Below are 13657 nucleotides of genomic sequence, written 5' to 3'. Positions count from 1 at the left end.
TTATTTCAAATGACGTTAATGTCATGAACGTACTGTGTGTAATAAAATATAAAAACGCGTAATGTTACGTGCCGGTATTACACATTAATGTCGTCATCGTACACTGTAAGAGCAATGCTTATATAGGTTACACCGAGTTAGATCGGATACGTCAAAACACGTGTTTTCATATAGCTAACACATTACATAATGTGCCGTCTACATCTTACCCTCCTCAGACCCTACCTTTGCTTTGCTATTGGTGGGATTTACTGAGTATGATGATGTCGTCAGCTATAAACAACTAAGGTGCCACACATTAACGAGTGGCGTATGCCAGTTTTGACGTACCTGTCGGTTTAAATTCACGTTTCAACGTAAACGTCTCACGTTTTGACATAAACTTTTTCCTGAAACGAGTTTGGTCAAATATAATATGTTTTTATACTTATTTTTTGTACGTTCGTAAATTGTGTTCGAAAGCGAGTGAGTTAAATATAACACTTTTTTTTATTCGATGGCGACCTATTTTTTTTTTGTGTAAAAATATGTTTTCATAGTTATTTTAACTTTTGACGCCGCCGCAACGCGCGGCGGGTCAAAATCCTAGTTATATAAAAATTCCCTACTACAAAAGAAAACCATCAACAAAATCTAAGAAATTGTTCCAACAAGTATTTACATTTGTAAAACAGTCAACAACATAAATCTAAGCAAATAAATTTAAAAACAAAAAAAAAACAAAAAAGGAAAGATTTGCAACTAACTTCCCCTTGCTTCCATGTCTGCCTACAGCCTATCTCTGTCTACCATAAGTCAGCATCTACACTGTCATTACTAAACAAGGAATCTTTCAAACCAAACTGTACGAGGATTCCCGACAAAAAACATAATCATCCTTCTTCGTCATAATCTTCATCATCTTCATCTACCCTGCTGTTAAAGCTTGCAAGTTTAAGCGGATCAACAACCATTTTCTCGACATCTGTCATTGACCAACCAGGATACTCATGGGGCTTCATTTCCATTTCAACGGCCTGTTTTGGCGGTGTGACTGCCGGAATAACGGGTGAGTTTCCATTCTCGTCCAGGTCTAAGTTGAGGTCAAAGTTCCTAACTTTGACCGTGTCTTCGGCCTTCACACCTGCTAGATTCTGATTCTCTTTCGAGTCAGCATCTTCTAGTGAATCAAGAGTTGAGTTTGGCTTTGGCTTATCGCTGATACTGGAATTTGTTTCGTGTTTGTCGTAAGCTGCGGCTGCTGCTGCATAGGCTTCTTTATCTGCTCGACTTGGTCTACCACGACCCCTGCCTCGACCCCTTCCTCTTCCTCTACCGCTCCCGTTTGCATGGAGAATTTCGGGCTGCAAAAAAGGGTAATTTGGTAAATGTCTTGTTTTTCGATCAAAAAACAGGCCTGAGAGAGAACATGTATATTGTGTGGCCGAGACAGATCATGCTGACCTAGAACCGCTTTTGTAATAAAAAAGAACATAAAATGATTATAAACGACTAAGTGTGTCAAATTTGATAACAAAAAGTTTATTAGTTCAATAACGATTTAATTTTTTCGTATCCCAGATTGACCGATTTGTAAGTAAACGTATTGACATTGATACCTTTTAAGATTAAGCAATAAATGATGAGTACAACTACAAATAGATGGATAAACTAAAGTTTCCAGATATGGTCAAAGTTGACCAAGATGAATGTGGTCAAAGTTGACTAAGATGATTGTTCTAGCGAACAAATTTTTGTAGAAAGAATCGTACACGGACAGAATCGTCACACCGTTGACTGTACTATCATGTTTTTCAGTTACATACACATTAAAAGAAAATAAAAGTTATGAGTCCAACTTCATAAGTAAAGCTAGTGGTCAACTGGTCAATGTGGGACAAGATTATGAGAAAAAGAGCTTTTTGATTAAAAAAATAGAGTAAATTGCCAAAATCATCCCTGAGGTGTAGGCATGTTTGCCAGTTTCATCCAAAATGGCGGCTTTTTTGTGCCAAATTGCCCTTCACTTTTGGCATTTTTTGCTATTCTCATCCAAACCACTAACCAGATTACTTCTTCTGTTAAGTTGAAAGATATTTGGAATTGGATGAAACTGGCAAATATAAAAAAAAAAACTCAGGGACGATTTCGGCAATTTACTTGACCTCTTTTTAATTTCTTTTATTTAATTTATTTTGTCACACGTATATATAAAACAGAATAGACATGCAGTATTTATAAAAAAATAATAATAGTTTTGTCACATAATTTTCATAAATTTTCATCCAAACCACTAACTCAGTTTTTTTTTTTTTTGTTAAGGTGAAGGATGTTTTAAATTTTATAAATTAAGACAAAAATTAATTTCCATTTTCTTTTATATAGTTCCTAGTGACCTACTAAAGTTTTTGTAAATGACCAAATGACCTTTATACTGGTTTATGTTGTGGAAGTTTAAATGTTCAATACAGTATGAAGTTTTTAAATGACCAAAGCGCCCCTATAGAGGTTTATAACTAGAAACTTTAAAACAAAGGAACTTATGTTAGTATCATGACAACCCCAATTTGTATTTTTATTCGTATGTTTTTTGCTATGTTGCTCTCTCTAATGAGTTTACTCTGAATTCGTATGCGCAATACAGGCTACTATTGGTATTGATTTTTTATCCAAAACCATGTATCTCGAAGATCGAACCGTTCGCTTACCGCTTTGGTAAGACTACATATTCCATAAATTTCAATTTATCAATCAACTATAACAGAAAGATTGTTCCACTCAATAAACTGGCATTAATCTCATGTTTCGGAAACGTTACACAGCCGGACAAAAAAGGTTCAGGAGTCTCATTCCTAGTTACAAAAACTTCAGTAGGTCACTAGGAACTATATAAAAAACTGGAAATTAATTTATGTCTTAATTTATAAAATTTAAAACATCCTTCACCTTAACAGAAAAAAAATAAATTGAATTAGTGGGTTGGATGAAAATTTATAAAAATTATGTGATAAAACTATTAATTTTTTTTTTATAAAAACTGCATGTATAATTTGTTTTATATATATGTGACAAAATTAATTAAATAAAAGAAATTAAAAAGAGTTTGAGTAAATTGCCAAAATCGTCCCTAAGGTTTTATATTTGCCAGTTCCATCCAAATATCCTTCAACTTAACAGAAAAGGTAAATTGAGTTGGTGGTTTGGATGAAAATGGCGAAAAATACCAAAAGTGGACAATTTGGCACAAAAAAAATCATTTTGGATGAAACTGGCAAACAGGCCTAAACCTCATGGACGATTTTGGCAATTTACTCGAAAATTTAACGTCTTCATTTAAAAGGGGACACCCGATGCCCCAATGGCATTTCCACTTGTCATGCCAGATAAACGGGGCCCATTAGTTTATACTAGAGTTATAAAAGGCTAAAAGAGTAATCTATTTACGGGCCAATCAAACATGGACACAAATCTTACCCGCTTATCCCTTTTTGAGTCTTCAATTTCATCACCGTCATTATGGTCACCATCAGCAACTTTCCTGTGTATATTAAAGTATCAAAGCAATATCACCATATGTAAAACCTATTTTTTTGTTTGTAAACTATGAAGTTGTTACATTAAAAAATTAAAACTACGCAAACCTTCGTTTAGGTGCAGATCTGTCCTCCCCTGCAGCATCAGAACCGCCAAGATCAGGAACCTTACCGACGATGTCTCTTAGGAAGTCAAACACATTAAAGCTCTGAACACATTGCTTTCTGCAAAATAATAAATGTAAATTAAATCAGCGTAAAATTTATGATATGACCATTTCTGTTGGTGGGGGGGGGGGGGTGTACTTACAAGTGCGTAGAATTCAAAGTCTTTGCTCCCCTTTGAAGAGTGACTTCATATGTTCGGTCACAGAGATCTTGTAGAAATAGTTCCAGAGCTTTGGCTGCATTGGTCAAGTAAAAGTCAAAACTTTGCCGTAGGGCATACTCCCGTTATCAAATTGACCATATTTGACATCGGATGTCAAACGTAACACGCTCCTGTTTTTTTATTAAAACCTTGAGTAAATTACAAAAATTGTCCATTACGTATGTCACTTATTGCAAACTGTGTCCTTTGTCTTCAATAATTACAGAAAACGTACTCGATGTTTGCAAACCCTTGCAAGTTATGTCCTTTAGCCCTAACTCAGTTAATTTTTATGGTTAAATCTGACCACATGGACCCCACATGAGGGTATTTTTGTGGTTAAATCTGACCAAATGGACCCCACATGGGAGTAAAATGACCAAAATACCCTCATGTGGGGTCCATTTGGTCAGATTTAACCACAAAAAAATTAACTGGGTTAGGGCTAAAGGACATAACTTGCAAGGGTTTGCAAACATCGAGTACGTTTTCTGTAATTATTGAAGATAAAGGACACAGTTTGCAATAAGTGACATACATAAAGGACGATTTTTGTAATTTACTCTAAAACCTTTTACATTCACATGTCGCAACAATTTCGTAGTACTTTTTGTTCGAGTTTTGTGTACATAAATGATATTAAATCGTATAGATTTTGGAACCGTTACATGATTCGCTTCACTCTAAACTCCAAAGGTCAAAGCAATTAACTACGTAAACTAATAAGTTAACGAGGTGTTACAATGTTACTTACAGACTAGAAGAGGAACAGCCATGGCAATCTTCCCGACATCCTCGTCAGCTTGCATTATCTTTTTAATTCGAGCCTATTTAATTAAAAAAAAATAACAATAACATAACATGCGTATGACATCTCTAACCAATAATGAGAACTGAACATACATGTAAAGATTATAACATAACAAATAAAATCAAAAACACTATATCTAGAATCAAACGAAAAATCTAAAACATACAGAAGTAAATATAAACCGGCTTCTCGACAATTCGAGTAACACTACAGGTAATACCATTTTATCTTTTGTAAATTTACACATTCTATCTATTCCAACCCACAAACGTATCAATCGTGAATTCGTGATACACGTTTAAGATTCTATCTCCAAATATAAACAAACATCGATTTTCAATTCTTCACCTCAAAAGCCCCAAATGTTTCCGCAAGCTTTCGTCAATCCGACAAATTGACCATCCATATTTTCCGTTGGTCATTCGCACAAACGTAAACGTATTTATCTAATTTACTATTGAACGTTGTTTTAATCAAGGTTTAAAAGAACGGAAACGAGTTTTGAGGCCTTTTCCCTTCGCCTCACGAGGCGTAAGCCTCGAGGCGAACCGAGGCGTAGGCACGAGGCGGAATTAAAAAATAAATATAAAAATTATATATCTTATAAAAATAATAATACTAACTAAATTCATCATCAAATTCATCAAAATGATCAAAAACACACATAAAAAAGACATAAATTGCTTGAAATTGACACAAAAATTCAAAAACATCAAAAACAAGTATCAAAAACCCCTGAGGTGCACATGAGGCGCAGGCTTTTTAGCGCCTCAGCCCCTCTGAGGCGCACGTACAACATAAACCCCCTGAGGCGCGCCTCAGAATCGTTTTTTGGCCGTTTCGCCTTGAGCCGCGCCTTGAGGCGCACGCCTCAGCCGTTTTTTAAAACCATTGTTTTAATCAATGTTTTAAAATCCGGTTGTTATACCATACCAGATTTGGCTCAGAAACGGTTTACTCGGGTGTCCCGGGCGGTTCAACCGGTTCTACCGGCCGGTTTGAACCGATTTTTAAAACATTGGTTTTAATTAATATGACACATATAAGGTACATTTAATATCTTTTAAACATCATTATGGAAACTCATATATATATATATATAACATAAACACAATAACCACCTGATAACATAAATGTCAAATTCTAGAAACACAGAAATGAACCAAACAACATGCTTCAAAACTTTGCACAATTCCACGATATTTTATTACAAAAAAACACGCATATAAAGATAAAAAAAAATCATATGAATAATCTTATAGTTCAAATTTTAACCTAAAAGGGATAAAAGTAGTTACCGCGGGGAAACGAGTATCCAGCTTCTTCCTCATATCGATTGAAGGTTGTAAAATTAATGGAATTCTAAGAAAAAAAACCTAACTAAGAGTTCCTACGTTATGAAAAAGAAACCCTAGAATTGAAAAACTGAACATACGAATAACAGAAAAAGAAGGAAATAAAAAGTCAGAAGAAGAGCCCGAAATTTTCGAGAATTTATCGATCGTGAGCCAATCATCGTACACGTGTGTACATCATATATCATTTTAAGTTATATTTTAGCCCCTCCACTTTTTGGGGTGATAAACATGACCACTATACTTTGATGTTCTCCATCGTATAAAATTCACAAATTCACGTTAGGGGGCTGTTTGGCTACTTATGAATTGTTAAGTGCTGAATTAATAAAAGGTCTGAACTATTAAGTGTTGAACCAGTAAGAGATCTGAATCATTAAAAGCCAGTATAATGCTTAACCGTTCAGAGGAAAAATGTCTGACCAATTCAGATTAGAGGTCTTAACCATTCAGACAATCAGACGCAGGGGCTGTTTGGCAACATCTAAATGGTTAATGTTGAACTAGTAAGATGTTTGAACCATTAATTGTTGAACTAGTAAGAGGTCTGAAACATTAAGAGGCTGTATAATGCTTAACCATTCAGAGGCAAATATCTGAACCATTCAGACATCTGCTCGTGAAACAAACAGTCTGAACCATTAAGTGATGAACCAGTAAGATGTCTGAACCATTAAGAGCCTCATTAAGAGGTAAACAAACAGCCCCTCAGTATAATACATAACCATTCAGAGACAAATGTCTGAACCATTCAGACATCAGCTCGTAAAACAAACAGTCTAAATTATTAAGCGCTAAACCAATAAAATGTATGAACCATTAAAAGTCTCATTAAGATGTAAACAAACAGCCACTTAGTAAACAAACATCCCCTTAGTATCACATCACATTTTCAAAATTTTACTTTTTACAATGGAGTAAGTGCCACAAACCTTCACAAACTACATCCTATACTCTACATTATCGTTTACTTTTACATTATTTTAATATACTTTTTAGATTATTTTCTGTCAGTTTATAGTTAAATAATAAATTTTATTTCACCTAAAACTAATTTTAATAAAAGCAACAGAAAAAGAAACATAATTCCAATGGCTATAAATTAATTTTAAATTGAGTAAATTACCAAAATCATACTTGAGGTTTGGGCACATTGTCAGTTTCATATAAAACAGCTTTTTTCTATCATATTGTCCTTTTTAGGCTAATTTGTCATTTTCATCTAAACGTCTAACTTTTTTTGTAAGAATCGTCCCTGAGGTTTATGATTTTGTGTCATTTTCATCCAAATATTTGCCAGAAAAAATACCTCAAATTAGACATTTGAATGAAAATGGCAAAAAAAATCCCAAACGTGAAGGGCAATATGGTACAAAAAACTTGTTTTGGATGAAACTGACAAACATGTCCAAACCTTAGGGACGATTTTGGCAATTTACTCTCTTAAATTAAATATCTCAACTGCTATATTCCAACGGCTATATTCTAATAGCTATGACATATCAGCTATAATATGTTACACCCCTCAATTTCACCCATGAATTTTCAGTTCTCTCTTAAATACGGGTGGAGGACATCCATATCCAATTTTTTTAAGTTTACATAGTAAACTTCAATTAATTATGTAGGTTTTCTATGGTGTGAACCTTTTTTAAGTCAACTACATTTTACTTGAAAATGAACACTTGTCCGAGTGTAGTCCGAATCTACGGATCTCTCCTCTGAGCTTCTCCACCCGACGATCTCCACAACGTGTAAGAACCACCCCATTGTCTGGTACTTGTTCCACGTAGAACGGATCAGATCGGACACCCACATTGCGGGTGCTCTAAGGAACAAATCCTCTTTCAACGCGTAATTGTTTTGTAGATAACGAACAAGTAATCTTGTCATTCTATATGCCAGATCGAGTGGTGTACCTCCTCTAATTCGTGTTTAAGCCTAAAACAGACCCAACCCGACTCATGCAAAAAACCTATGGTCAGTTTCTTTTTATCAATAAGACTTGTTCTTATAAACTTGTATAACAGGATCCAAAACATGTGTAACTTCTATCTGTGGTGTACGCGCTGTTATAGCAGCCTTTGCTCTCGATAACAGATACCTACGGCCCTCAAAAGGAAAATGCTTTTTTCGCTACCAACATCAGAATCTAAATAAAACACACAAACAAGAAGCAAAGGAAGCAGGCATGATTGAAAAAACCAAGAAAAACATTAAATCCCAACACATGTTTTACTGTTCTGTTTTCTTATTGTTTTTTCACCCCCTGTAATTTTATTTATCTGTTCATCATGATTTTTTTTCCTTCTTTAAAGAGAAGGTGAAGAAACAAACTGTCTGGGGAAACTGAACAACTCTTTCTCTTCAAAAGCCGAAGTCCATTCACGAGAACCACCTGCAGATGCTTCAGGGCCCACCGCACCTACCCCATCTGAACGCAAACCCATCGAAAGTCTGTTATTCCCGTTCGATAGCATACCCACTGGCGGTCTTGTAGCGGTCTTACCACCACCACGTCCTGAACCCATCCACATACCATTGTGCCTTGATGGACTACTAGGTGGAAGATGAATCCGGTCTAGACTCCAGTCGATGTTAGTGTAATCAAACTGCAACGAGTCACACGCGTTCCAGTCTACAGGAGATGATGGGCCGGACAATCCGTTTGAGCCCAATCCGGAGAAAAGCCCGAGAGAAGAAGCCGCTGCTAAGGTAGGAGTGCTGTTGGTACCAACCGTTCTGTTCCACATACCACCGTTGTTGTAATGATTCATAGAACCACCCTGTTGACTAAAATGGTCAAACGAGCCACTGCTTGACGGATAATGCTGCTGAGGAAGCGGCTGATGCTGTTGCTGCTGCTGATGCTGCTGATAATGGAACGGGTCATACGACTGGGAATTGTTGACCGTACTCCCGAAGCTTGAACCGTTAAAGCTTCTTGTAGTAGAGGGCACATGTGAAAACCCGTTTGAACTCATATTCATTACTGGCTCAACAACATTTGGATGCCAATCAGAAACAGATGCAGACGATGACGAGCTTACACTCGATGTAACGTTCTTCGATTTGGGCCGCTGCATCACGATAACTGGTTCCCGAACCGACCCTAACTGAAGGTTCCTTAATTCAGTCCCGGGATTCGCGTATCGGGGCTCGATTTTAGCAGGCGGTGGTGCCGCCTGCAATGGTGAAGTTAAAGAGTAAGAGACCGACGAGTTTGCGTTAGCGTTCGACCCACCTACCACCGGGGGCCACCTCTTCTCTACGGATGGAGTACTAACTGACGAAATCGATGGTATTTTCTTCAGCAATTGAACGTTTTTCATCCCGACGTCTGTTGGTGTGGGTCCAACAGACGATTTTGTGTAGTTGTAATTAAAATCTTTCTCGTCTGGTTTCTGTTGTATAGGTATAGCTTTTGATACCGGTCTCGAGGTCAACGAAAGCTTACTGTTAACAGGAGTCGAACAAACACTGGTTTCTTCAACCTTTGGCGGGGCCGCAGGAGGTTGTTCCTGTTTCTGAACTTTTAAGGTTTCTGCCGCCTGATCAAGATCGCCTTCACAAGCAACAATAGCACGTTCAACCTCTTGTTTTGAGCATTTAAACTTTAGTTCCATTTCGGTAATCTGAGCAAGCTCTTCTGATATATCGATTTTCAAATTACCGCCACCGTAACTGTTATTATGCTCGTGGTGGTTGTTTGAATCTTCACCGGCTTCTAACAACCATGCAACTGACTGTTCAACTCTACCATCATTCAATATAAGAGCCATTGTTGCACGTTCTGACGAAAATCCCATCGCCACTAGCTGTTGAGCGAGCGATTCTAGTTTTCTCGACATTAAATAACCGCTACATCTTTCATGGAGTTCTTGCGCTCGTCTTTCTTTTTGGCGTTGATGTTTTTTCTCGTTTTTTTGACGAATTTTTTCACGTTTATCGTTATCCACCCCCGGAATTGTGTCATGGCGGGTGGATAACTGAGAAATTTTGTCTTTGTGGTCTTCAGATTCACCTGACCAACTACCGTTGTTGGACAATGTATCATATTCAACCCCCGCAACAGAATTTCCGTTATGATCGTCTAAATCGTCAAAATTACGAGAACGTCCGTTTATGTGAATAGATGGAGCGGTAGACACGGGTGTGGTATCGAGTGTATGAAAAGTCCCCAAAAGTGGATTGTAACCACTAGCGGGAACACCAGTATTAGCATTGGATGTCGGTTTAGTTAACAACTTCTGTGGGTCCTTGCCAGCAGCCCTTTTGTCCTTTGACTTTGACTTAGATGCAGGCGACATTGTGAGCTCCAGATTTCTACAATTGAATGTATCACTTACTCACTAAATAAAATGAAGAAAAAATATAAGCGAAAGCATATTATCTTGTCATGTATTTTTTTAAATAAAAATAAAGGCCAATCTATACTAGCCTCTAGGGATATTCAGATGTCACATAAAAAGTTGTCTAATATAAGCATAACAAAAACAGTGATCTGTTAATACTAATAGACACAAACACAATTTTCAGTCAAGCGCTAACACATGTCTAATGGATGAAATATCGAATACATATTCGACAAATGCATCTCAACAAGTAGACAAAGCATATTTGTATAATGTATATATATTGTTGAGGTTTACGTTGACACAAAATACCCAACCTTTTCAATTGCAAGAGAAGAGATCGAGATTTCTGGATCCGGTAACAGAATGAAGTTGGCTGAGCAAGCTTTGTAAGGTCCACTAGGTCAGTGTTTAAGTGATGGTACAAGTTAAGAATCAAGAATCATATTGAAAAGTATTAAATCTGGTTTTGCGGGGTCCAACTAACCTTAATATATCTTTGTGGAGGTTGTTTCGGAGACAAGAAATGAAGAAATGCTTTTCAAAATATATAAAATAACACACGATATACTAAAGCAGATAAGAAGCCTTTAATCTTTCGAGTTACAAACCTACAATGATGTTGAATAATAAAACTAAAACAAACAAAACAAAACAAAACAAAATTTAATCGTATATTCTTAATAGTGGCAGCATAACGAAAGGGTTAGAAACGACAGACTAATACATGCAATAGACACGAAATTCTGTGACCCAAAGATGAAACAACAACGAAAGTAGTGAAACCAAAATTGACAAACACCTAGCTGGAAAGCCACGCGATTTTATGAAATACAGACGTCAAGATTTCTCTCTTCAAGGGATTGCACAGGGTAGTTGCAATTATTGCATACAAAAGCCGGTCAACAAGAGATATACATCATATGAGGATAACTCAAACTTTACCACCATAGTTGTTAATAGCGGCTATAGCGGTCGCTATAGCACGCTATATGGCGATGCGACTATGTGTCGCTATATACGTTATGGCGATGAATAGCGAGCTTAGCGACAGTTAGGGTTTTTTTTTTTTGGATGTTAATATCAATTAGATATAGCTATAAAATAGCTAGATTTATAGGTTTTTGTTAAATATACATGTAAAATACCATATATACAAGGGTATTTTGATGTAATATACATATAAAAATTTTCAAAATTCTTTTTCTAGTGTAATCGCTATTTACGATATGTAATATCATACAAGCACTTATATATAGGAAGTACCAGCGGCGTATCCACCATGCTTGTATCATATTACACACGCCTCGTTACTTAAATTACTTACCCAAACAAACCACTAATGTAAAAAATAGCCGTCACTATTTGTCGCTATTCGCTACGTAGCCTATAGGTGCCTTGTCGCTATTCGCCATCGACAACTATGTTTACCACCTATCACCGAAAATTGTGACGTAAAAATAATAGCATGTTAAATAACTAGCAGTTATTAGTACTGCTCATATCAATTCCATTAACAACCCTAATTCCTGCCTGGTTTACACAAATTCCAGTGCAATTAAACAACAACAATCGATCGTTTCTAAAACGACAATTACAACAAACACATAAATCAAAAGCTAATAACAACACTTTAAAGCCATTACTAATTTAACCTTCCAAACATCAACATCTTCCAATCACATATGTTGAACACAAAGGTCAAAACACAATCAAAGTCAAACTCATTACACAAACCTAAAGTCAAACATTCCTAAAGCCAATTAACCATATCCACATCTAAAAACAATCAAAATTGTAACATTTTCTAACAACACAACACAAAATCTGACAATTGAAGACCTAAAGCATGCACATCTTCGAATTGTTGCCGAATTGATACAAATACATGTGCGAAGATGAAATTAATGGTGAAATAAATGCGGAAATGAATCGATTGACTTACAACGGTTAGGGTTGGATAGAAATGGGGGAAAACAGCGGTGTGATGAATTGTTGTTAGGGTTTTGTAAGTCGGTGATTTGGATCGATTAGGTTTTGGAACTTGAATTTTTCGAACGTAATTTTGGGTCTATGCCTTGTTCTCTCTCTTCCTGTCGTTCTCGTTGTTTCTCTCTCTTCTGTCTTGAACAGAACCAGCAACCACATCTTTCTACTTCCCGAATTTGGTTTTGTCCGAATTCTGCCAAAAAAAACCGCCCCAGACCCAGACCCAGACCCGGATCCAGTTTGAATATTCCTTATCGGTTCGGTTTGTTAGGCTACACGGTATGGGGTGCGGCCCCGATCCGTCGCGGGTCGGCGACGGTCCAAACACCGTGCCGCCCCCATCCCGTCCCGTCCTCTCCGTCGGCTTCTAGCCGTTTGCGACGATGCAAAAAAGTGGGCCCCTCTTTTACTTTATGACCGTTAAAATAAAAATAAAAAAAAATTCCATAATTTGAAAAATTCCAAACGGCTATATTTATAAAATATATAAATTTAACTTCCATTTTCACTTTCAATCACCAAATTAACCTCAAAAATTCACCTCTTTCTCACATAATTTTTATACTCCTTCCACTATTCTCTAAACCTTCTTCCACATAATTTTCATGGATCCGTTCAACAACCCGGAGAACCCGAACACTTCGAACAACCCGAATACTCCCAACAATCCGACCCAACCAAATGTTTTTTCGGTTCCGGGATATTATCCAACGCTAGAACCGAACCAATTCTCGCAATATTCATCGAACGTGTTTGCTTCATTCCAACAATCGCCAAACCAATTCGCTCAAATCTCCCAAAATCAAGCCCTTCAACAAATGATGATGCGGGGTGCTTGGAACTTCCCACCCGTTCAACCTCAACCGATCCCCACCCCACCCGTTCAACCTCAACCGATCCCGACCCAATCCGAACCCGAAGACGATGTGGAGATTGTGCCCGAAACCCAACCGCCTAAAGGGAAAGGAAAACGAAACAAAGGCAAACAAGTGGTGGGTGATCAAACGTCGAAACCGAAGGCGACTAAGTGGACCCCAATTGAAGAAGAAGCCTTAGCCAAGGCTTTCATTGGCACTTCCGACAACCCGGTAAAAGGTTCGTAATTTTTTAAAGTTTACATCTTTTTAAAGTTTACATTTTTTAAAGTTTACATTTTTTAAAGTTTACATTTTTTAAAGTTTAAATTTTTAAAAGTTTATTTTTTTTTTTGTTAACAGTGGGTTTATTTTAGTTTTTAAGATTATTTTTTTTAGGTTTATTAGTTT

The 13657-nt window shown here is 36.8% G+C and overlaps 2 protein-coding genes across 3 annotated transcripts; both read right to left on the bottom strand.

Moving 5' to 3' along the window:
- Positions 1-591: 591 nt before the first annotated feature.
- LOC110930899 (dr1-associated corepressor) lies at positions 592-6198 on the bottom strand. Its single transcript, XM_022174292.2, has 6 exons — positions 5992-6198; positions 4637-4709; positions 3823-3916; positions 3621-3737; positions 3454-3517; positions 592-1343 (listed from the first exon to the last, which is right to left on the bottom strand). Exons 1-6 carry the CDS (start codon positions 6022-6024, stop codon positions 873-875), a joined length of 852 nt encoding a protein of 283 aa, XP_022029984.1. The 5' UTR covers positions 6025-6198; the 3' UTR covers positions 592-872.
- A 2024-nt stretch (positions 6199-8222) lies between these two features.
- Positions 8223-12551, bottom strand: LOC110930900. Of its 2 annotated transcripts, none has more exons than XM_022174294.2 (2): positions 12349-12551; positions 8223-10400 (listed from the first exon to the last, which is right to left on the bottom strand). In XM_022174294.2, exon 2 carries the CDS (start codon positions 10356-10358, stop codon positions 8361-8363), a length of 1998 nt encoding a protein of 665 aa, XP_022029986.1. In that variant the 5' UTR covers positions 10359-10400; positions 12349-12551; the 3' UTR covers positions 8223-8360. The 2 variants fall into 2 exon arrangements, with proteins under 2 accessions (XP_022029986.1, XP_022029985.1); XM_022174293.2 differs by having other exon boundaries at positions 8223-10374; positions 12349-12550.
- Between the last annotated feature and the right edge of the window lie 1106 nt (positions 12552-13657).

This window comes from Helianthus annuus, chromosome 3, assembly GCF_002127325.2.
Source record: "Helianthus annuus cultivar XRQ/B chromosome 3, HanXRQr2.0-SUNRISE, whole genome shotgun sequence".
NCBI lineage: Eukaryota > Viridiplantae > Streptophyta > Magnoliopsida > Asterales > Asteraceae > Helianthus > Helianthus annuus.
The sequence above is the reverse complement of the archived record's forward strand: the minus strand, read 5'-3'. Positions and strand labels throughout refer to the sequence as shown.

Bases quoted from the DNA above. Each gene is read 5' to 3' on its own strand.
- LOC110930900 (XM_022174294.2), bottom strand. From the start codon at position 10,358: ATGTCGCCTGCATCTAAGTCAAAGTCAAAGGACAAAAGGGCTGCTGGC.
- LOC110930899 (XM_022174292.2), bottom strand. From the start codon at position 6,024: ATGAGGAAGAAGCTGGATACTCGTTTCCCCGCG. The intron at 4,710-5,991 runs GTAACTACTTTT...TTAATTAAATAG, and splicing joins TGGATACTCGTTTCCCCGCG to GCTCGAATTAAAAAGATAAT. The intron at 3,738-3,822 runs GTAAGTACACCC...ATTATTTTGCAG, and splicing joins ACTTTGAATTCTACGCACTT to AAAGCAATGTGTTCAGAGCT.